Below are 25,991 nucleotides of genomic sequence, written 5' to 3'. Positions count from 1 at the left end.
TGTTTCTAAAAGCATAATAAAGTCAACTGATTAGTATTTAATACTTCAATTAATGTCTAAGTTCTTAAAAGCTCTCCATAAGTTAAAATGTGAAAGTCTTGAGGAAAAAAATTGTAATTATAAAAGCTAACATATTACATAGTGTTTAATACATGCCAGGCATTGTTCTAGACTTTTTACATACACTACAACTTTAATCCTTACAACAACCCCCTAGAAATAGGTACTATTATTATTCGCATTTTTTAGGTAGGAAAACTGAGGCACAAAATGTTTAAGTACTATGCCCAATTTCACATAGCTCATAAAGCTGAAGCAGTCTTATTCCACTGTATATTCATAGTGGCAGAGGTATAATGCCATATATAGAATTTCACATGGCTTTTGGGGCACCTGGGTGGCTCAGTCAGTAAGCATCCGACTTCAGCTCAGGACATAATCTCCCAGTTCATGGTTTCGAGCCCCGCATCAAGTTCTGTGTTGACAGCTTGGAGCCTGGACCTGCTTCAGATTCTGTGTCTCCCTCTCTCTCAAATATAAATATTAAAAAAAAAAAAAAAGAATTTCACATGACTTTTGATTCCGTAACTTTCCACGATCACTCAAAGAGGAAAAAAACTGTCCTGAGCATCTACTTTCCATCATGAGATTATAGAATAAAGAGAAGTGAGAAATCTTCTGAATATGTACTACTGACCAACAGATAGTACCCACTGCCAATAGTTCAACGAAAAGTTTAAATTCAGTGTGTTAAAGATAGTTTAGGAATATCAACATTAAGGCAGTTAAGACGGCAACACCAGGGGCGCCTGGGTGGCTCAATTGGTTAAGTGTCCAACTTTGGCTCAGGTCATAATCTCACAGTTCTTGAGTGTGACCCCAATGTCGGGCTCTGTGCATCTCAGAGACTGAAGCCTGCTTCAGATTCTGTCTCCCTCGCTCTCTGCCCCTCCCCCACTTGCACTCTGCCTGTCTGTCTCTCTCTCTCAGAAATAAATAAAAACATTAAAAAAAAAAAAAAAAGAATGCTACACCAGTGGGGTGCCTGGGTGGCTCAGTTGGTTCAGCATCCAATTTGGTTCACGTCATGATCTCACGGTTTGTGAGTCCATGGGTTCAAGCCCTGCATCGTGCTCACCACTGTCAGCACAGAGTCTGCTTCAGACCCTCTGTCCCCCTCTCTCTTTACCCCTTCCCTGCTCATGCTCTCTCTCTCTCTCTCAAAAATAAAAAAACATTAAAAAAAAAAAAAAGAAGACTGCTATACCAGTTAAAGTTGTATTAGCTTTAAGCAACTTTCTTCTTAAATCTCTTGGACAAGGACTCATTATTTTCCTCCTTGCTTTAGTTACTAGTAAGATGGCCCTTCTCTATGGAGAAGAGAACATTATGGAATATACTTTTTGTATCTGAATCTAACTCCAGCTTTTCCTTTGGCCTAATTTATGCATCTAATCACCTTTAATCCTGTTATATTGATATACTTCAGACACTGTGAACAAGCTTAAGGGTTTATAAATAAATTTCATACGCACGCACAAACCTAAACACAACAAAAAATGTAACACAAATGAAAAAAGACATTATCTATTAATTGGGATCCTTCAATAAATTCTAAACAGGGGAGCCTGGATGGCTTAGTCAGAGGAGTGTATGACTCTTGATTTCAAGGCTGTAGGTTGGAGCACCATGTTGAATGCAGAGATTACTTAAAACCTAAAAAAATACATACTAAACATTATACTCATGTAAGGGAGGAGACTCTATCTTGTTAATAACTGGGGTTTGAATAGATTTCTATACCAAAATATTTTTAAATATTATTTGAAACAGTTATAAAATACATAAATACTGGTCCATTCCATTTTCATCACTGTGTTAACATAGCAACTCTTAAAATATGACCCAGGATCCCTGGAACCTCAAAACCCTTTCAAGTTTATACAGTTAAAACTACTTTGATAAGGTATTATTTACCTTTTTCACTCTCTCGTGAGTATACAGTATAGTTTTCAAGAAGCTACATGAAGTGGTGTGATAATGTTATCACACTGATAGCTAACAATGTGCAAGTGAGATTCCTGAATTAAAAAAAAGTTGTTTTAATTTCTAACATGGTAAATATTGATAGATGTAACTCACAAAACCTCTTTGGGTCCTCAATAACCTTTAAGAGCTGTTAAGGGATCTTGAGACCAAAATGTCTGAGAATTTCTGGTTTAAACTATGAATGAATTTGCAGTTTTCAAATCAAGCTCATTTGCTAGTTTTTAAAAGAAAGAGAACTCTAAAAGACAGCAATTTTAGAAAAATGAACAAGCATATGCAAGACGTTATCGTTATAGAAAACATAATACAATGAATTAAAAAGTAATATAACGTTAACAGAATTAAAAGCATCTTAGTAAGCAAAATCTCTGAAAATATGACCAACTGAGTTACAAAAGTTAGTAATAAGAAATGTGTGATGCTTTAATCCATGCACTACTTTAAAAAATTAAGGGGAAGCCTTGACACTCAGTAGCAGGCTAATCCAAAACCACACGTTAGAGTCCTTTCTTTTGCAAAGAGTCAATAACGAGATGGCAGACAGAAAGGATTTTTTTTCTTCTTCATCAAAGACAAAGCAGAGTCCAAACTAAAGAAGTTTCTAAATTAACCAAATAATTGCTCAAAGAAAAGGCAAATAATTGCTCAAAGAATAATTGCTCAAAGAAATATTTAAAAAATATTTCCTGGGGCACCTGGGTGGCTCAGTTGGTTAAGCATCTGACTCTTGATTTCAGCTCAGGTCATGATCTCATGGTTCGTGGAATCGAGCCCCACACTGGGCTCCACGTTGAGCACAGACCCTGCTTGGGATTCTCTCTCTCCCTCTGTCTCTCTCTCTCTCTCTCTCTCAAAATAATAAACATTTAAAATATACATGTAATTCCTTAGTGCACTTAATACTCTTATTCATCAGAAAGAAAAATTTAGAGAAAGTAAATATACCTGAAAATGGCAGGGTTGCAGACATGCTTTGGATCCAATGCTTCTCCCTGTATAAATTCATAGCACAGTCCATTATTGAAGGTACAGTAGAGTTGTGGTGCACAGCCATGAGCCTGCAACACTCGGAAACTCTTCACTTCCTCATCTCGATCAACTAACAGCTCAGTCTTATTGCCATAAATTCGCACCAGGACTACATCCTCCATTGTATTACTCACGTAACAGCCAATAAGTTTATTTGTGATTCCATCTGTGAAAAGCTGCCAAAGGAAAAAAAAAAGAAGAAAAAAATGGGTGAAAAACCAATTATACACTTCATTAACAAATGAAATAGCAGATAACTTGAAAATAACTGAAACATCTACTTTTTAACATAAAAAAAAACTTTTAAATACAATTTTGCCAAACAGGTCTATAATTTTAATTCTAGATTTAAATAAAAAGGAATGCTACCGCTTAATATGTTGCCCTTAATTCCCATAACATTATGTCTTTTCTCTTGATCCAAAAGCATTAATTATTCAATCTCTAGTACTTCTATACAATGTTTTGATGCTATTGTATCTCAAAGTATACCTTGTACTGCAATCACTATAAATGTGTGTATACACACACAATCTCCTATGTCTAATAGTCTGGAAACTCTCTGAAAACAGAGACACTGCCCTCTTTCAGCATGGCATTTAACGTATAAAGGTCTTTAATAATTTTCACAAGTTTAGGGGGTGCCTGGATGGCTCAGTCGGTTAAGCATCCAACTCTTGGTTTCAGCTCAGGTCATAATCTCAGTCGTGAGATCAAACCTCATGTCCAGGCTCAGTACAGAGCCTACTTAAGATTTGCTCTCTCTCTGCCCCTCTCCCCTGCTCACTCGAGCTCTCTCCCTAAGATACAAAAATGTATAAATAATAATAACGTTCACAAGTTTAAATATACAAATATAAATCTACCATACGTTACGAATTATGGTAAATCTCCAACTTATAAAAAATGAATTTTAAATGCCAATTTTAAAAGGTTACTTAACACAACATGCATTAGAAGTTGTTGTAAGCATTTATTTAGGTTATAACTTTTTAAACTTAAATACTGTGGCTAAAAAGAGAAGTACAACCTTAATGAGAGGAAATGAGAGGTTAAGTAGAAACTTCCACAATATTTTCTAAAAGGGACTTTTGGGACTTTTCAAGAGCTTATGTCAAGTATGTCAAGTTCTTTTTTCTTTCTGAGCACAAATGGTACACTTAAAAGGCAAACAGATGATTAGCAGTGTTAGTTCAAATGTATTCAAAAACTGCAATTTTTATTTTCCTCTTATTTGATACTAAAACTAATTTTTCTATTTGCTCAAAGCTTTTGGAGGCTCTCAGGTGGAATAAAGGGACAAGAGATAAAATTCAAAGTGTAAGCAAGAGTTAAGGACATTTTTTTCCAAGAAAACTGTAAAAAAAAAAAAAATAACAGGAAAAAGAGCCAAAGGATAAGTTTTAAATGTACACATATTTAGTTAATGCCTGAGAAAAAAATGTAAACGTTTCTATTTCAATAAGATTATTGTAATGATAAATGACATCTGAAAAGGCTTACATCTTCAGGTGAAAATCTGGAACTGTTTACTAAAGTTAATATAATACACAGCTAACTAGGTTTGGGGGTTTTTTTGTTTTAGTTTTTTTTTATGTTTACTTATTTTTGAGAGAGAGAGCGAGCATGAGCAGGGTAGGGGCAGAGAAAAAAGGAGACACAGAATCCAAAGCAGGCTCCAGGCTATCAGCACAGAACCCAACTTGGGGCTTGAACTCACAGATCACAAGATCATGACCTGAGCTGAAGTTGGATGCTCAACTGACTGAACCACCCAGTCACCCCAACTAGTTTATATATATATTTTTTTATTATATACAAGACTTGACTATTATCCTTATTCACATAATGCAGGTAAATTACATGAGTTAAGTAAAGAGGCTTATTTTAAATACTTTTTCAGGTATGCAGAGACATACAAGTATTGCTTTCCACCTAGATTTCACAAAATTGTATGTAGAATTGACAAGAAGCATATGCACTTACACTAAATGCAAATCATTTTATTAAAATCTGTGTTGAAAAGCATACTGTCTACTACAAGGTCATATCAATTCATATACATTATTCTGTAACTTCAGATGTACGATAAAATATCTCAACTTACTGTAACAAAGACTGTGAAACTAACCCCAGCATCCTCTACTGTGCAATAACTACATACTTCCAACGAAATAATAAACCATAAATTCTTGTAAAAAAATAAATACATGAATAATATCACTTCACATCTATAAAAATATTGTATGTATAAATAAGGATAGAAATGTCTGCAAAGATATTCAAGAAAATATTAGGCAGACAGGTTAAATCTTGTTTTTTGTTTTGTTTCTCTAAACTTTTTCCTTTTGGTTTATGTATGTTTTCTCACTTTCATTTTCCTGCAATGAGCCTAGTTTACATTTGAAAAATTAAATTACTAACAGAAAAGAAGCCCAACAACTAGGAACTGACCTGGCACACACAGTAAAGCCTTGAGGTTCTATTGAACATAAATAATTTCACAGAACACCAACATCAGGTGAGGCCACTCTGACCACAATGGTTCAAGACAAAAACAAAGCCATTCTGTAATCATGTCTGAATGTAGACAAAATCATAAAATTTTTTCAAACCATAAAAATGACTAAATATCCCCCTATTTTGGCTAGTATGAATGACTGCTCTTCGTTTTCAGTCACAGCTTTGGCCCTACTTCATTCCTCCAGTCCTTTAGATAAGATTAATATATCCCCAGTCATAGACTTGCCCCCACTTCCTGACAACACCAAATCCAGAGGAAAGCCTAGCTTACTTGAATACTTTCCCAAATCAGCAAACCCAAATCCTATTAAGTCCTTTGTAACATCCACTTACTGAGATCCCTACTATTCCTACCTAGTGGTATAAGTTCTCTCTTAAACCCAACTTGTTTAGCTAAAAGTGTGTTCTTAATGGAGAACACTGGCTTTAAAGATGTATGGATAGGGGCACCTAGGTAGCTCAGTCCGTTAAGTGTCTGACTTCAGCTCAGGTCACGATCTCAAGGTTCGTGGGTTCCAACCCCACGTGGGGCTCTGTGCTGAATGCTTGGTCAGAGCCTGGAGCCTCCTTCAGATTCTGCATCTCCTTCTCTCTCTGCCCCTCCCCCCCCTCGTGCTGTCTCATTGTCTCTCAAAAATAAATAAAAAACATTTTTTTTAAATAAAGATGTATGGATAATGGTTTTTGCCCTTGGATGGTTCCCACCTCATATATAAACCTACAGGAAACTCAGAAGGTGCTGAACCTTCTGAAACATACAGTAAAATATACTAGGTATATACTAGATACATATACTAGATATATACTAGAAATGTAAATTTTCACCTCAATGGAAGAAGGACAAAACTAATACAAATCTCATGGAGCTCCTTTTCTCAGGAACTATATCTTGCACTGTTTGTCAAATATTTAGGATAGTACTAGCTCAGCGAAAAACATTCTGAACTGAATGATAACAAAAACATTTCAAAACTTGTGGATGCTTGCAGGGTCATGTAAATAAAAGTATTAAAAATTAAAAAGGCAGAAAAGTAATGATCTAAGCTTCCAGCTCAAGAAGCTAGATAAGTAATTCTTCAAATATATATATATTAGAAAGAGAATAAAAGGGCAAAATTATCAATAAAACACAAAAATTCAACCATCAAAAATTGTTATTTTTAAAGATAAGGTTGATCACTTCCAAGCAAAACTATCAAGGAAAAAAAAAAAGAAAACAAACTATCAATAAGATGTCAAAACATGCCAAGGACATTACAAGAATATTATAAAGACCACTCTCATAAACATAGTTGCAAAAATTCCAATCAAAATATTAGTAACTAGGGTCACTGGACTGGCTCAGTTGGTACAGTATACAACCCTTGATCTTGGGGGTCATGAGTCTGAGCCCCACATGGGGTGTAGAGATTACTTAAATAAATACTTTAAAAAACATATCAATAACTAATATTTAAAAAGGAGAACACGTCACAACCAAATGGGGCTTACTCTAAAAAGCAAAGGTTTTCAACATTAAAAATTTTTTTAAAAAATCAATGTAATTCAGCTCAACAGAAAAATGGAGGAAAATCATGCAATCATCATGAGAAGCAAAAAAAAAAGTATACCATAAAATAAACACATGTGCAACTAAGAATAAAATGAAACTTCCTAGGATGCTTGGATGGCTTAGTCCATAGAACATGCAACTTTTCATCTTAGGGTCATCAGTACAAGCCCCACATTAGGGGCAGAGTTAACTTTAAAAAAAGAAAGTTTGGGGTGCCTGAGTGGCTCAGTTGGTTGAACATCTGACTCTTGACTTTGGCTCAGGTCATGATTTCACAGTCTGTGGGTTCAAGCACCACATTAGGCTATGCACCATCAGTGCAGAGCCTGCTCAGGATTCTCTCCTTATCTCACTGCCCTTGCCCCACTCGTGCTCTCTCTCAAAAAGGTAAACATTTTTTTTTAAAGTTTAAAAACAAAAAGCAAAAATGTGGAGAAAAATTAAAGGACTAAATAAATGGGATATGCCTTGTTTATGGATTTTGAGACTCAATATTATTAATGATTTTACTTCTCAAAAATCTATAGAGTCCACAAAGTATCAAACTTTCATCCAGTTTCTTTTGTGAAAATTGAAAAGTTGAGTCTACAATTTATATGGCAATTTAAAAAGTCAAGAATAGTCAAGAAAATTTTAAAGAACAAAGTTAAAACCCTGTATCATGGACTACAGTAATTATATCAGCTTCCAACAACCATAGTAAAGCCTGAGAGTAATCAAGATAGTACAGTACCAGCGCAACAGATAAAACAGACCAAAGGGACAGAACAACATAACCTGGCCCACATACAATGCAACCTGATTTATGACAATGATGACACTATAACGGGGAAAAGATGGCCTTTTCAATAAACAATAATGAGTCAACTGATAGCCACATGGAAAAAAATTAATCATGATCCCTTCTACCTAACATCATACACAATTCTAGATCAAGATATAAAATATCAAAACAGTAAAGCTTGTACAAAACACAGAAGAATGAACATCTTCATGAGGTTGACACAGGAAGAGATCTCAAGACATAAAACAAGCAACCTATAAGGAAAAAAAATTCAAATACTGGTTTTAAGATTATCAAATACACTACTAAGAGTGAAAGCGCAAGCTACATTTTGGCAGACAATAATTGTAATATTTATTTATTTGAAAAGGACTCAACTCAGGGTGCCTAGGTGGCTCAGTCGGTTAAGCAGCCGACTTCGGCTCAGGTCATGATTTCACAGTCTGTGAGTTCGAGCCCCGCGTCAGGCTCTGTGCTGACAGCTCAGAGCCTGGAGCCTGCTTCAGATCCTGTGTCTCCCTCTCTCTCTGACCCTCCCTCGTTTATGCTCTGTCTCTCTCTGTCTCAAAAATAAATAAACGTTAAAAAAAAAAAAAAGGACTCAACTCTACAACATATAAACAACATCTTCACAAAGGAAAAACTGAAAAATCAGCAAAAGATTTGAACAAGTACCTCAAAATAGAAGACATCCAAATATCCAACACACACACAAAAAAGATGCCCTTAGCCACCAGCAGAATGCAAATTACACCCATAAGGTATCCCTAATGCCCACAAGAATGATAAAAATAAACACAAATAATACCAGCTGTTGGTAAAAATGAAACATACTGAAACTATCATATACTGCCATTATGGGTATAACTGGGCACAACCACTTTGGAAAACTGAAAATATGTAGTGAGGCTGAAAATACTTAAGCCAGATGACCTAGCAAGTCTAACTATTCACCTAACAGAAAGGGTCATTTATGTTCACCAAAAATATATATAATTATGTTTGTAACAGCATAATTTTTAATAGTCAAATACTGAAAACATCCCAAATGTCCATCAACAGTAGGAAATAAAGAAACAGAAGTGCATTCTCACAATGAAATAAGTTATTGTAAGAACTATATATACATGAATAAATCTCTCAAAATTTGAACAAAATCCAGCCCCAAAAACAAAAAAACAAAAATAGTCCACATGATTCCATTTAAAAAATTCATAAACAAAATTATGATGTAAGAAATCAGGATAGGAGTAATCTTTGGCTGGGGAGAGAGATGATGAATAGTGACTACAGGGGAACATAAGAAGATTCAGGGGTACTGTTTCCCCAAATCCGTTTCCTGACCTGGATACTTATTACACAGGTATGGTCATTTTGTAGGAACATTCATCAGGTTCTACACTCGATGAATTGTGTGCTTTTTATTATGTGTATCACTTCTCAACAATAAATAGACTTTTATTAAAAAGAGTTAACACAATATTCTGAGCGGGAGGAATGTATTTTCATGTTAATCTTCTCATTACCTTCAACGATTTTCCAATTTTACAAAGGTGTAAAAGCAATACACATTTGGAAGAAACCATACTTTGAATATGAATTTTGGGCTGGCGATATGCAGTTTGATCCTCTCATGATGATAGTTAACAGCAGCTGCAGCTCTCAGTCAACCACATGATCATGACAATAAACAACCAATGCACTTCCAACCATTCTGTACCCAAACAACCATTCTGTTTTTCACTTTCAGTACAGTATTCAATAAATTACATACAATATTCAATACTTTATTACAAAATAGTCTTTCTGTTGGATGATTTTACCCAACTGTAGGCAAATGTCAGTGTTCCGGGCACATTTAAGATAGGCTAAGCTAAGCTATGATGTGCAGTAGGTTACATGGGTTAAATGCATTTCCGATTTGGGGGATTTTTGACTTACAATGGGTTTATCAGGACATAACCACATCAGAAGTCAAAGGATACATATATATGAAATGAAATAAAATTTCTTAGTCTATTACATGCATTCTCAAAACAGGTATCACCAAAGAAGCAAGAAAAAGCTATTACAATGGTTTGTGGCTCACCAAAGCTCAATACTACCTGACAAAATCCTATTCTTTGGTATATAATTTCTGTTAGATAGAAATCAACAAAGCTTTTTAATTAATTTCATTTTAATTTGTTTCGAGAATAATTATTAAAAGGATTGAGAAACAATGGCCTACAACAAAGACATATTCAATAAATGTTTGTTTATGTATAGACTGATTGTAAAATACCTCAGAAATGCTCAGTTTGTAGAATGAGAAAATTATGGCCGAAATAAATTCCCTTACTTATCCAAAATCACACAATGGAAGAACAGGTTAAAAGCTGGTATTATGACTATTAATCTGTTCCAAAGATATCAAATTTGCTAGCATGATCCTAGACTCAGTGTAATATTGCTAAAGCATTTTGGGGGGAGAAAATAAAAGGCCTTAGAGGCTAAATCCTTGATGCCAGGTGTTTGCCAAATCACCCACAGTATCAAACAGCAGGCGTGCTGCCATCTGTTACAGGAGGTAAAAGTAAATGAAACCTAGCAGATAGATCCAACCTGAGAGGAGTTTCATCACTGAATCCACAATAAAATGCAAAATAATAAGAAACTGGCTAAAGGCACAATTCCCTGGCTATTGTTAGCATACTACCTAGAACAGAAAGCTAAAGACAGTTTTAGGGTGGGCTGTGATGTTAAATAGAGCCAGATTCCAACTGATCTAATCCAACATCAAACTGCTCACTTCAAAACCATCACAAAACAGAAAAATCATACTGAGCAGATTTACAGCTGTTTACCAAAATGATTCAGGTAACGAAGAGACAAAGTCAGGAAACTACTGACACCAGGGGAGATAGCGTAAAAGTTGTCTTATTTAGTGGGGTCAATATAGCTGGTTCCCTGAAGAACCTTTATTAACATGGCTCATAAGAATGGTTAAGTTAGGAGCAGTCTATGAAGACCATGCCATGTTTGAGCTAATGCAGGATCCATAGCTCAGTGACAGTCCTGAATGGCAGTGACTAACCCAAACAAGAGTGTCAGCCTGGTACAATGAATGAAAGTGGCTAGAAAGTTTGTTTATCCTGAGAAGGGCAAGTGTCCTGTCCCTCCTTTGCATGCAAAGTGGAATAATCCAGATGAAGGGCTGATATGCTATATATACAGACCATACTAGATTTGCTTTCCAGTGACCAAGATATTCAGTATGTCTCACCCCCAGGTCACTATGAATACTGTATGATAAAGATGGCTTCTTTTATGGGGCACCTGGGTACGTCAACTGGTTAAGCATCCAACTCTTTGTTTTGGCTCAGGTCATGATCTCATGGTTCATGGGTTCAAGCCCCGTGATGTGCTCGAGATGTTGGTGTGGAGCCTGCTTGGGATTCTCTCCCCTTCTCTCCCTGCCCCTCCCCTGTTTATTTATTATTAAAATAAGTAAATTTAATAAAAAAAAAAAGATGGCTCCTTCTATATGGGTCCCCCACGTAACTTTACTGTTACCAACGCAAGAAACCATTCAGGATGCTGTATCAGACTTGCTGTCTAAAGCTTCACTTTATGGGTCTTAGGAATAATACCAAGAAAATTAGAATGGTTCACTAGGAAGTGGAAAGATAAGACAGATGGCAAATCGATTTGCCCCAACACAATGGAAGTTGTGAGGCTTTTTTTTTTGTTGTTTTTTTGGGGTTTTTTTTTTGAAAGACAGAAAGAGTGAGAGCACAAGTGTGCAAGCAGGGAAGAAGCAGAGGGGAAAGGAGAGACAATCATAAGCAAGCTCCACACCTAGTGAGATCATGACCTGAGTCGAAATCAAGAGTTGAACACTTAACCAACTTAGCCACTCAGCTGCCCCAAGATTATGGCTTTATTGACACTTAAAAGCTACAGTGGTATTAATAAACTTGAAGGTCTTCTTTAGACCCTCAAATCATAATTCAATACTTCTTTCAATATTTGACACTGTCCTGCAACTACAAACCCTGAGATGGTAAAAATATTAAATTCTACATATCAACTATGAAACTCCTTTAGTCCTAATGATTTAATATGCCAAACAGGGAACCTGTTTTGACACGTATTTATGGTCTAGAATGACCAGTTAACTACTGAATTTAAATGAATAAACTCTCATGCCAATAAAATAGTAAAGGCAAGTTTCAATTATTAAGCTAATGGTTGCTAAACCAACTAAAAAGCCTAGAAAGGTGGAAATTAATACGTATCAGTTCATTGTTTTGTGGAAGAAACCCTTGGATTCCATCATCTTCCAAAATAATAAAATTAGAAGTAAAATAATAATACCATTTTCATGTATCCCACTGGCAAAAATTTTTAAATTCAGTATCAGGGATTGGACAAGGTATAAGGAAAATCGTGTTCTCCAACACTGTATTGAGAAGTATAAATTAATGCAACTTTTGTGACAATTTGGTAATACGAAAATGAGAAACAGCATGACAGTTTAATGAGTCAACTAGGATTGGCTGTAATACCCACTTATTCAAACACTAATCTAGATGCAGCTGTGAAGGTACGGTAGCTACACTTAACCTGTACAATCAGTTATGAGGGTGGGCTTCATCCAATCAGTTTAAGATATATAAAAATAAAACAAGTTTTAAGTTTTCCTGAAGAAATTCTACCTTAAGATGACAGCATCAACTCCTACCTAAGTTTCTAGCCTATTACCCTGCCCTATATTTCAGACTTACCAGCCTCTACAAGTACATGAGCCAATTCTTTGAAATAAAGCCCACATACTATACCCGTAACTGGCACACAGTTTTTAACTTTTTAATTCCACTAGTAAGAACTCATTCTATGGATATACTTAGAAAAGTTATCCAAAACATATGTATAGGAGCAGTTCATGCAAAACTACTTTAACGTGCAAAAAATAGAAATGATTCAATGTTGTTTAAAAAATATGAGGCAGGGGTGCCTGGCTGGCTCAGTGGATGGACCATGCAACTCTTGATCTCAGGGTCATGAGCTCAAGTCCCATGTTGGGTGTAGAGATTATTTTTAAAAAATTTAAAAAAAAAAAGGTTAAAAAATATGAGGTAGATTACATATACTGACACAGGAGGATGCCTAAGATATACTATTTTAAAATCCAAGATACAGAATAACTCTGTTGCATTACAAAAGGGATATAGTAATACTTACTAGTATTTATTAATATAGGTAATATGTGCCCGGATAAACCCATAATCTGATTTTTTAGAAGTTCAAAAAAACTGCTCACAAAATTACTGTGGGGAGAATGAATGGAAGTTGGAAGTTGAGGGAGTTACACTTTTTACTTTTCATTTTACATAGTCTTGTATATTTTTTAAATATTTTATTAAAAGCATATATTATTTGTATTTTTTTAAACAAAACCAACACGTTTAGACAGTATATGAACCTTTCTAATTTTCTAGTTTATACTCCTCACAATTTTTGTTGGTTTGTTTGGTTTTTATTGAGAGAGAGAGAAAGAGAGAGAGAGAGAGAGAGAGAGAGAGAGAGAGAGAGAGAAAGCACAGGGGAGGGGCAGAGAGAGAGGGAGAGAGAGAATCTGAGGCAGGTTCTGCACTGACAAGCAGCAATCCCGACTGGGGCTCGAACTCAGGAACCGTGAGATCATGACCTGAGCTGAAGTCAGTCACTTAACTGACTGAGCCACCCAGGCACAGCTCTTCAAAAATTTTTAAACTTCATTTTAATAATTCAGGAACATGATGTTCAACATGACCAAATATTATATTTATGGCTATCAAAAATTATAGTCAATATCATACAAACACGGGAAAGTGAAAGGCCGCATAAAAAAAAGGACTACATAATTACATACTTGGTATGATCCTAACTATGCAAAAGAAGGTAATGAAAAAACAACTGTTTTTTTTCATAAAATATGGATCAGAAATGGTTTTTCTCCCTATTCAAACTTTCAATACTGTGATGTATCTTTGTAGTAAAACTAAATTATTTCACATTCATGTCCCTTATAAAAGGAAATTCATACTCAGTATATTATTTTCTCATAGTACTGACTTGCAAAAAAAATTTTTTTTCAATATATGAAATTTATTGTCAAACTGGTTTCCATACAACACCCAGTGCTCATCCCAAAAGGTGCCCTCTTCAATACCCATCACCCACCCTCCCCTCCCTCCCACCCTCCATCAACCCTCAGTTTGTTCTCAGTTTTTAAGAGTCTCTTATGCTTTGGTTCTCTCCCACTCTAACCCCTTTTTTTTTTCCTTCCCCTCCCCCATGGGTTTCTGTTAAGTTTCTCAGGATCCACATAAGAATGAAAACATATGGTATCTGTCTTTCTCTGTATGGCTCATTTCACTTAGCATCACACTCTCCAGTTCCATCCATATTGCTACAAAGGGCCATGTTTCATTCTTTCTCATTGCCACGTAGTACTCCATTGTGTATATAAACCACAATTTCTTTATCCATTCATCAGTTGATGGACATTTAGGCTCTTTCCATAATTTGGCTATTGTTGAGAGTGCTGCTAGAAACATTGGGGTACAAGTGCCCCTATGCATCAGCACTCCTGTATCCCTTGGGTAAATTCCTAGCAGTGCTATTGCTGGGTCATAGGGTAGATCTATTTTTAATTTTTTGAGGAACCTCCACACTGTTTTCCAGAGTTGATTTGCAAAAAATTACTAAAGAAAAACAGAAAAGAAAAGAAAAGAAAAGAAGAGAAGAGAAGAGAAGAGAAGAGAAGAGAAGAGAAAAAAGAAAAGAAAAGAAAAGAAAAGAAAAGAAAAGAAAAGAAAAGAAAAGAAAAGAAAAGAAAAGAAAAGAAAAACGAAACGAAACTGCTATTGTGGAGCGCCTGGGTGGCTCAGGTGGTTAAGCATCTGACTTCAGCTTAGGTCATGATCTTGTGGTTTATGAGTTCAAGCCCTGCCTCTAGCGCTGTGCTGACAGCTCAGAGCCTGAGCCTGCTTCAGATTCTGTGTCTCCCTCTCTCTCTCTACCTGTCCTCCACTCATGCTCTGTCTCTCTCTCTCTCTCAAAAATAAATAAACATTAAAAAAAAAAAAAAAAAAACACCTGTTATTGTGACTACCACTAGAGGGAGGGAGAGATTAGGACCAGGAAGTAAAATGGAGATATTCTGCGTTGCTGATATTTTCTTTACCATGGTTTGGGTTACACAGTATTTGTTCTACAAAAAAATTTACGTTTCATAGATTTTTCTGTATGTTTATTATATCTCACGATTTTTAAAAGGATGATAAAAATTTATTTACAGCCCATCTATTATATCAAAGAGCAAAATAACTCCTCAGAAGACAAATTATTTCTCAAGTGAGATATCTAGCCTCTGATTCCTTAAGTATAGGTCTTCTATTACCTCCCTATCTTTGTCACCCCCCCCCCAAAAAAAATCCTTAAGCTTCTCTGTTCCCTCACCTGCAAACAAGCAATTAACTCCTTCGTATTTATTTTCCGAAATGCCCAATCTGCCCTTTATTTTCATCTCCAAGGCCACTGTCCTTATTTGAGTAGCAGCAACTCTTGTCTGAACTAACAGTCCTCCTAGGTTAAGTTTTTCTCCAACATTTTTTAATGTGATACTCAGACAAAAATATATTTATCATCTAATTCAGTACCATACTTTCATATGAAAAAAGCTTCACCTTATTATTTGCAAGACTCTCTGATCTATCCTATTGCATCCTATTTTAACTCATCTTTTTTTTTTTTTTTTTTAATTTATTTTTCCAACGTTTTTTTTATTTTTTTATTTTTGGGACAGAGAGAGACAGAGCATGAACGGGGAAGGGGCAGAGAGAGAGGGAGACACAGAATCGGAAACAGGCTCCAGGCTCTGAGCCATCAGCCCAGAGCCTGACGCGGGGCTCGAACTCACGGACCGCGAGATCGTGACCTGGCTGAAGTCGGACGCTTAACCGACTGCGCCACCCAGGCGCCCCTTAACTCATCTTTTTAAACTGTAGTAGTTTCAACCCACTCTGCTGACTTAGCATTCTATTCATGTGGGGTAACCACTAGTTTCAAAACCAATGTCCTAAGTGGATCACTTATTCCCCAATTCAAAACATCTCATTCAACTACAGTTGCCTTCAATATAGCCTGCTACTGCTTTTAAAAAATACATGCTATAACTCACCTCCTTAAAAACATTCAATGGCTTCCATTATGTCCTAGATAATAAAATATCACCTCCTTAATGAAGCACAAAACCTTCATATCTAACAACTCCCTTTCTCAAAAATCAGTCCTACTACTCTTGTTCACACTCCATTTGGCCCAAAAAATTCAGTCTAGCTTTGTTCTTTCCCCCTTATAGTCTAGCTTTGTGAAAGTAGTTTTTTTCATTGCCCAGAAATGCTTCCCCATTCCATCTGACCATATATTTCCTTCAAAGCTCAGTTCAGGTATCCCCTCCTCTAGGAAGTGTTCCCTTCTACATTTTCCCATGCCTACCTTTTGTTACAGTTAGTTGTACAAAAGGATGCTGCTTAAAGTTAATATCATGCTAGGGCTGGGGGGGGGGGGCTGAATCAGTTAAACGTCTGACCCTTGATTTCAGCTCCAGTCATGATCACACAATACATGAGTTCGAACCCCACATTGGGCTCTGTGCTGACAGTGTGGAGCCTGCTTGGGATTCTCTCTCCCCCTCCCCCGCTCTCTCTCACAATAAACAAACTTGAAAAATATTGAAAAAAAAAGGTTATAAAATAGCATCGTGCCTGTTACAAAAAATGTATGTCAGAATTACTGAATTTCAGGGGCACCTGGGTGGCTCAGTCGGTTAGGTGTCCGACTTCAGCTCAGGTCATGATCTCATGGTCCATGGGTTCATGCCCCGCATCAGGCTCTGTGCTGACCGCTCAGAGCCTGGATGCAGCCTGTTTCAGATTCTGTGTCTCCCTCTCTCTCTGACCCTCCCCCGTTCATGCTCTCTCTCTGTCTCAAAAATAAATAAAAACATTTTTTAAAAATTAAAAAAAAAAAGAATTACTGAATTTTAGGAGCTTACAATTCAGATGAATTATTCCACTTACAAATGGGGGAGGGTGCTGGGGGAGATGGGAGGGGAAAAGTTGGAAGCACGTAGTACTAAAATATACCATGCAGAACTTTATGCATTTCATTTCTTAGGATATTCTATTAGTAGTAAAGTAGTAAAAACTGGTGCTAGTAGTAAAATTACTATTAGTAATAAAGTAGTATTTTTTTTTTCTAGAAAATAAGACATAACAGTTTTACAATTTGTTTAATGGCAACTGGTAATCATCACATTGGCAATGGTTATCTTCAAAAGTTGTTACACTAGCTTTGCTGTCATTCTCAAGGATGATCAGATACCTAGAGTCACAGACATTTTCCACGGATGCATCATGTAAGTCAGAGTTGGTTTATCACCAGCATTGATAAAACCAGACCTAGGGAAAGAGCTAAGTCTGGGGACACATGCATGGTCTTAATATAGCGAATGTTTAGCCTGCCCTGATTATTACAAAATCGATAAAGTAGTATTAAGTGGTAAATTCTACTATTTTCTACCAGTCTGCTGCTTTCCAAGGTAGATAAAAATCCTGTTTCAGAGATTTAAAAACTTGCCAAAGGTTACAAATAGCTGGTATCAGGATTCAAAAACCATCCTCTTTCTACCACATTATGCTGAAGCCCCCCAAAACAGGTCAAGTTACTTGTTTAGTCCAAATCAGACAGCTGTTAATACCTGAAAATGAACTAGCGTATTAGGCTTCTGACTTTTTAGTCCCATCTTAATAAAAGACATGGGAGCCTATCAAACATTCATCTTTGGGAAGCCTAGCTGGCTCAAGGTCTCTTGCTCTCAGAGTCATGAGTTCAAGCCCCACGTTGGGTGGAGATTACTTTAAAAAAAACAAAAAAAATTAAGGGCTCCTGGGCGGCTCAGTCAGTTAGGCATCCAACTTTGGCTCAGGTCATAATCTCATGGGTCATGGGATGGAGCTCTGCGTCGGGCTCTGTACTGAAACCTCAGAGCCTGGAACCTGCTTCACATTCTGTGTCTCCCTCTCTCTGCCCCTCCCCCGTTCACACTCTGTATCTCTCTCAAAAATAAACATTAAAACAAAATTTTTTTTAAATTACACATCTTTCATAGGAGCCTATCAAACATCATACATCTCTCTTAGCCACAGTCAACAGAGTCTTAGGGCCTACCACCCATCAAATACTTTATTATAAAACACTGAAAACAGAAAGAGGAGGAACAGAAAATGGAAAATTGGACCCAACCATTTATATTAAAAGTTATGCTGAGGGGCATATGGGTGGCCCAGTTGGTTAAGCTTGGACTCTTGATTTTGGCTCAGGTCATGACCTCACCTTTGGTGGATTCAGGGGATCATGTTCTGCACTGACAGTGGGGAGCTCGCTTGGAATTCTCTCTCTCCCTCTTTCTCTGCCCCTCTCCCTCAACCCACATGCACATGCACTCTTTCTGTCAAAAAAGTTTGAAAAAAAATTTTTTTTAAGTTACGTCGAGGGGTGCCTGGGTGGCTCAGTCGGTTGAGCGTCCAACTTCGCCTCAGGTCCTGATCTCACGGTTTGTGAGTTCGAGCCTCATATCGGGATCTGTGCTGACAGCTCAGAGCCTGGAGCCTGCTTCGGATTCTGTGTCTCCTATCTCTGCCCCTCCCCCACTTGTGCTCTGACTCTCTCTGCCTCTCAAAAATAAGATAAATGTAAAAAAAAAAAATTTTATTAAAAAAAACTTATGCTGACAAAACTGTGAACCCTTATTATTTATCTACATGACTTAAAGTTCATATAAATATCATATCCTCCTGGCATACTTAATACATTACTTGAATCTACCTAAGACTTTTCAGAAACTTCTCAAAGTAAGGAAAAAACTCATCTTTCTAAAAACAGAAAAGAGGGCACCTGGGTGGCTTAGTTGGTGAGACGTCTGACTCTCGATTTTAGATCAGGTCATGATCTCAAGATTCATGGGTTTGAGCCATGGGTCGTCAGGCTCTGCATTGGCAGCACAGAGCCTGCTTGGGATTCTTTCTCTACCCCATCCTGGCTCACACTTGCTCTCAATACAAACTATCTCTCCTTCTCTCAAAATAAATGCATACAATAAAAAATAAAAAAAATAAAAAAATAAAAAGCCCAGGTGGCTCAGTCGGTTGAGCGTTGAACTCTTAATTTAGCTGAACTCTTAATTTCGGCTTGGGTCATGATCTCACACTTCCGTTCCAGCCTACTATGGGACTCTTGTGCTGATAGTGTAGAGCCTGCTTGGGATTCTCTCTCTGCCCCTCCCCTGCTTGCACATGCAAGCTCTTGGGGGTACGTTCTCAAAATAAATAAACTTAAAAAAAAATAAATAAATACCTGAAACTAATGTAACATTGTGTGTCAACTATACCTTAAAAAAAAGGGGTGGGGGAGAATTAAGTTAGAACAGTAAAGACACAGCTTATTAGAACTCTCTCTCTCTCTCTCTCTCTGTTTTGATTCTTCATTTAAAAAATTAAATAATATTGATATTAAAATAAGGCTTATAGATTTTTAATAGACTATTTTAGTAACCATTTCCAACATGGCTAGATAAAGAGAAGAAAGGGGATATGGAAACTGCTATGTAGCTACAAACCAAACACAGCACTGGTTTCCAAGACAGTCCATGTATGCTTAAAAAAAAGGGGGGATTTCAAAACTATGCATCCAATAACATGGAAAAACTTGTAGTACAAAAAGGAAAAAACTGTATGCTTTTTAAATGTTCTTCTGTAATCTTCACATATTAATATGAATGTTCATTCTAAAAACACTACATTATGACTTTATCTTCCCCATCTGACTAGGAATTTCAGTAAAATATTATGAAATAAAAAGCACTGACTGGTATTATTGTTTCAAATGTACTCTATCTACTCTAGGGCAGTACAGTACACTCCAAAAAGCTCACCACCCCTTTTATACTTTGTTCTTTCAATTTTGTATGAATAGGAAAACCAAAAACTTAATTTGTTAAAATCCCATCTAAAATGAGATACAGCATTCCATGTGTCTCTTAAGTTCTGAGCAAAGACTGGGCCCTATATCATTTTGACTGCATCAAAGTCTTTTTTGCTGGCTTCTGGATTTTCCAATATATTCTGAACAGTTCAGCTGACATGAGTAATCGTCAAGTAAAGTAAGTGTTAGTAGACTTAGCCTGTAAGGTATGTTTAAAGCATATTTTCATTACATAAAAATTTTAGAAAAAAATGGGCTACATACCAGTATTAATCTGTTGACCATATGATACATACTTCCCTTCTGAAATGTGAATGATTATCTTTATACTTCAAAGGAAATAAAAGCAAATCTCAAAAGAAATATTCCCATTGAGATTTACTAAAGAAATCCTAAAGCATCATAAAGAAGAGTTTAGAGGGGCATCTAGCTAGCTCAGTTGGTAGAGCATGACACTCTTGATCTCAGGGTTCTGAGTTCGCCCCACAATGGGTGTAGAAATTACTTTAAAATAAAATCTTAAAAAAATTTTTAAAAAAGTAAAGAAGAGTTTAGAATGACGGAATTTGGGAGTCAGATTTTCCCAGGTTCAGAAACCACCAATAAATAACCACCAAGTCAGACTTTCGAATCAAAAGAGTTGTTTGCTCATGGAATGATTATATTTCTAATAATCATCCTTACAGCAAAGTAAGTGGTAGTATTTACCTTTTTTTTTTTAAATTTTTTTAACATTTATTCAGTTTTGAGAGACAGAAACAGAGTATGAACAGGGGAGGAGAAGAGAGAGAGGGAGACACAGAATCTGAAGCAGGCTCCAGGCTACGAGCTGTCAGCACAGAGCCCGATGCGGGGCTCAAACTCACAAACCAAGAGATCATGACCTGAGCCGAAGTGGTTCACTTAACCGACTGAGCCACCCAGGCACCCCTGGTAGTATTTATCTTCACTGACAAGTATATTAGAAATTTGGATTATGAGTGCAAAGGTCTTAAAGTCAAAAGTTGCTATGTAGATAAAAGGCAAGAGTCAATCCCAAGTACTTTCCAATAACCAAAAAGTTCCCATTTTGTCCCTTTTTTACCTATACCCTGGCTTTATCTCACTAATTCCACCTAAAAAAAAAGAAAAAGAAAGTACCTAATAGTGTTGTTTGTAGGATTAAGTGATAAAATATACAGATCACCTAATTCACAATCTGGAACACTGGTACCACAGGATAGCTATTTTTACTGTTCTACAGACAAATACACCAACAGAAACACGAGTCTCAAGCTTAAAACTTTAAACTCTCTACTTAAAAAGTAGCATAGTTTGCCAGCACCAAAGTTTCCCAGGAAGCAGCACTGTCTTTAATTAGTATGCTTAGTTTATAATTGACTTTCAGAGTATAAATCATTTTAATAAATATAAAAATTTTCTGTAATAAACTACAAATAAGTTAATAAAATAAGGAGTTCTGAGTTTCAATTGGAAGGTTCAATTTTGGAAGTTTGAACTAATTTAACTTTTTTAATTAAAGGAAATATAGCATACTAATTTTTTTTAATTACACATGAAAATCATTTTGGAGTCACTACATCCTGTTTAGTTGGCTAACGCTCCCTTAAAATTTCAAAATTCCGAACAATTTTTTTCCTAAAACACATGAGTCCTTTTAATCTGCTCAAAACTCTTCTAGTCAACAAGAACTGAAACTAACACTCCTGAAAGCCCAAGTGTCAGGAACTGTTCCGGGGCCCTAGAGCACTGTTCATGTTTTATTCATCTTTGTATAGGTGACTACTTTAGCAAAGAATCTGAAATACTGTGAAGTCAATAACACTAATGAATAAATTAGTCAACAAAACAAACCAGATGATTTGGCTACCTCTTAAACAGATCTGAAACAAATTCCAAATACCTCAGCCTTCAAAATTATTGACTTTCATGCGTGTATGCAAGGAAAATGGAGGCTCGTTGTCACAGATCCCGAAACTCTAAAAGTTAAATTAATATTCAAAACGTCACGTATACTAAATCATACCTTATTAGAAATAAGTTATTAGAAAACGCCTAGATCTCTAAAGATTTTTCTCCCAATTTTTGTCTATCAATATGACACACTGATCGACCTAACATCAGACATTGCTAGTTTTACTAAGACGAATAAAAAAATTCAGAAACACCGATTCAAATAAAATATGTGTAGAGCTACCTAAGAACTCAATCGAGTAATGCCTGACCATGGTTATTACTTTGAAATCGAATACTCTCGCCATTCCGAAGGTTCGAGACGATAATGCAGGGTGAGACCTCCAGGGTAGTTATCCGCCAGGAGGGGTGGCAGGCAAAGTGGGGGGAGGGAGGGGAAGGGGGTGGGGGAAGGGGAAGGGGATGGGGGAGGGGGTACGGGCGGGAGGAAGGGGGTGGGGGGAGGGGTGGGAAGGGGAAGGAAAAGACCAGATGAATTAATTAAAGCATTATCCGAGTAAGGAGAGAAGGTAACTAGAGACGACTGAAGAGGACCCCCTCGCAAGAATGGAAAAGGTTCCTTTTGCAGTTAGAAAGGCCAGGGGAGTGGGAGGAGGGGCAACTATCAACAGGGATTTTCCCGGTGTGAATGGGTGCGTCACTTACGTAGCTGCTTCCAGAAAGAAAATCTGCCCTAAGGACAACCTCGCTAAGCAATTGTGAAGGAAGGGGGAGTGACCTTCCTAGGTTTGATGGAGGAAACACACAGGGTCACTTCCCAGAGGACTGAGGAAAAAGACGTTCCCGTTGGTTCTCTCGGGTCGACAGAGAACTAAAGGGATTGTGAGAACCCCCCGGGGCCGAGTCTGGGCTGTGAGAGACCCCGTACTGAGATGTGGGCGTTACCTGCAGGGTCACCTCTTCAGGGTCCCAATGCGGCCGCAGGTGTTGCAGGAGGCTGAGGGCCCCCTCCCGGCAACGCTGCTCCTCCTGATCCTGAACCGTGACGTCCAACTTGGGCACCTCCGGGGAGCCGGGCGGTACGTGGATGTAATTGGCCATGGCCCAGGCGACGGCAGAGACTACCACCACGACGACGGCGACGGCGACCACGAGAACGGCGGGCGCCGACAGGCTGGTGGATCCTTCCGTCCCGGGGCGCCCTCGCGGGAGGGCTAGGGGCGCTCAGACTGACGGGCGAGCGGTAGGAAAACGGCTGGACACGACACTCTCACCGACCCAGGTCTGAACAGCAGCTGAACTGAGCCGGAGATGTTCACGGGAAAAATTCCGCTTGTCTGCACTCCACCGCCGGCGGCCGCGAAGCATGCCGGGACTGGCCTGACGCTAGCGTCACGCGCAGGGCGGGGCCTCCGCCTGCGTCAGTTGGCTGAAGACGACTTTCTAGCCGCAAGCACAATGGGCGACTGCAGCTAGCTCGGTACCTAGGTCGTCTAAAGCTCGTCCCGCTTGCTTTTAATCTGAAAACGCAGGCTCCTCTTCCGGAATGAGCCTGAGCTCTGCGAAGACTCGAAAGGCTGTGAAGCTTTAGATCACATGATCGGGGGCGTTTGGGGTCTGAATTTGAGTTATGACTGAGTTTTTCTCGGAAGCGAGGAACGTGCCCTGAAGTAACCCCCAGTTCAGCCTTTGAATTTGGCCGGAATATGGGCATGGGAGATTAACTGGCTCGCCTTGATCTCGAAGCCGCTCTGTACTGGCGACCACACAGTTGGGTGGGCAAACAGTATACAGAAGCCATGGTATTTGGGACAAACTTATTTGTGTAAAGACGACAACACTTAAAGATTTATTTTTGATGCCAGATGTTTAACCATACTGAGAATTATTCAGAGCCAGGAAAAACAGGTTATAGTCTAGGATGAAGATGAAAGGGAAGGGAAGAAAAATGGTTTTGAGACTCAGCACTTACAGTGGCTCCACGCCTGTTTCAGGGTATTCCTGCATGGACCTTACAATAACTACCTTAAAACTTTTAGCTTCAAGTTTTATAGCAGCTATTTCCTCTGTTAAGATAATATTGGAAACTGGATAATCCACAATTTATTGAGACCTCCAAATCTTCATTATGATTGAGAAAAATGATCTGAGATATGATCTGTTAATCTATGTCTTCCCTGAAACATTTAGTACATGGTGAATATGTTTATTAGTGGTAAATCAGTAACTGGATTCAGCTTAACATTCAAATGTTTACCTCCTTAACATGAGTTTACAATGATTGTTCAGAACGAACCTATTTAGCTTTGTAAATCACAAAATAAATAGCTCACTGTCAATAAGGGTAAATTCATAAAAAGAAGAAAAAGAAAATAGCACTGGGTGTTATATAGAAGTGATGAATCACTGGGTTCTGCTCCTGAAACCAACACTATGCTATATGTTAACTAACTTGAATTTAATAAAAACAAGAGGGGCGCCTGGGTGGCTCAGTTGGTTAGGCATCTGACTCTTGATTTTGCCTCAACATGATCTCATGGTTTTATGAGTTGATGAGTTGGAGCCCTGCATCGGGTTCTGTGCTGGCTGCATGGAACCTGCTTGGGATTCTCTCTCCTTCCCTCTCTCTCTGCCCCTTCCTCACTCACGTCTCTGTCTCTCTCAAAAATAAAATTTTTAAAATTTAAAAAATAAAAAACTGAAAAAAGAAAATACAGTATTATAATACAGCAAGGGAGTTGAATCCACATTTTCCAGATTTTTTTTAAATCATGTACTACAATAAACAATAGATTATACGTTCCAAATTGGGGAGAAATAATATACTAATACTAAAACACATATGTATAAAAGATCAGTAAAACCTGAGCCAGATGCTCAGCCTTTGGAGGTGACTCCACTGGGCCAGCACTGGTGCGAAATAAACAGTTTTCTGATTCCCCTAGTGCTTGTTGCTTGTGTCTTCCTGGACGCCAAGTATTTGCTGTAACAATACTTTCACATTTTAGATAGTATCTCTTTTATTTTTGTATAATTTGTATTATTTTATACTGATATAGCATATATAGTATATATAATATATACTATATAGATGAAATTTTAAAATGTTTTAAACTATACTTTGAATTGTAAAATAATTTACTAGCAAATTATAAAAAAATCATTTTGAGGGGCACCTGGCTGGCTCAGTTGGTGGAGCATGCAACTCTTGATCTCAGGGTTGTGAGTTTGAAGGTTGTGAAGAAATGTAATTTCTTCACTACATTGAGTGTAGAAATTACTTAAAAATAAAATCCAAAGAAAAAAAATTATTTTGAGAACTGCACAAGTTTGTAATTTTTTTTTAATGTTTACTTATTTTTGAGAGAGAGAGAGAAAGAGACAACGTGAGCAGAGGAGGGACAAAGAGAAAGAGGGAGATACAGAATCTGAAGCAGGCTCCAGGCTCTGAGCTGTCAGCAGGGAGACGCATGCAGGGCTCAAACCCACAAGCCCTGAGATCATGACCTGAGCCAAAGTCCAACGCTTAACTGACTGAGCCACCCAGGGGCCCCATAAGTTTGTAATTTTAAAGAAGCATCCTTTCACAAGAAAAAAAAAATATTATGTACCTAAGAATAAAATTAACAAAAGATGTGCAAGTCCTTTATGGATGAAATTATATCAATGGAGAAATCTTTTCATAAAAAAGAAAAGATACTTATAAAGATCTTTGTTTTGACTGAACTAATCAATAACTATAATGCAATTATAATTAAAATCTCAACAGGGTTTTTCACAGAACTTGTTTAAATGATGTTAAAATGTATGCCAAACTTTGTCCAAGAAAAGCAGCTATAATTTTTTTGTGGGGAAGGGAGGGCTGCAGAATAAGTTGAGAGAACCCCTCCTAGTAGGATTTATTATATAACAGTTTAGGAATGGGCAAATAGACCAGTAGAACCTAATACTGATTCCAGAAGAAGACCTAAACATATATGATAACTTTGAATGTGACAAAGGTGGCTTTAAAAATTAGTGAAAAAAGGGGTGCCTGGGTGGCTCAGTCGATTGAGTGTCTGACTTCAG

At 37.4% G+C, this 25,991-nt stretch overlaps 1 protein-coding gene and 1 non-coding gene across 2 annotated transcripts in view; both read right to left on the bottom strand.

Annotated features, from left to right (window-relative positions):
* The window catches only part of ETNK1 (ethanolamine kinase 1), a 67,792-nt gene extending 44,518 nt beyond the window's left edge, over positions 1-23,274 (bottom strand). Inside the window, exons 1-2 of the mRNA XM_047065434.1 lie at positions 22,869-23,274; positions 2,995-3,254 (exon numbers count right to left, since the gene is read on the bottom strand). Coding sequence (XP_046921390.1) covers positions 2,995-3,254; positions 22,869-23,024 — 416 coding nt within the window. The 5' untranslated portion in view covers positions 23,025-23,274. The remainder of the gene's footprint in view (positions 1-2,994; positions 3,255-22,868) is intronic.
* LOC124502794 (small nucleolar RNA SNORA72) lies at positions 17,400-17,531 on the bottom strand. Its single transcript, XR_006960044.1, has one exon. It is a non-coding gene; the product is annotated as a small nucleolar RNA SNORA72 (small nucleolar RNA).
* Positions 23,275-25,991: the final 2,717 nt, after the last annotated feature.

The sequence above is a fragment of the Lynx rufus genome, unplaced genomic scaffold (genome assembly GCF_022079265.1).
Source record: "Lynx rufus isolate CCGP_SWC_20201006 ecotype Redwood Valley unplaced genomic scaffold, mLynRuf1.p SCAF_7, whole genome shotgun sequence".
In the NCBI taxonomy this organism is placed as follows: Eukaryota; Metazoa; Chordata; class Mammalia; order Carnivora; family Felidae; genus Lynx; species Lynx rufus.
This window is presented reverse-complemented; position numbering and strand designations above follow the sequence as displayed.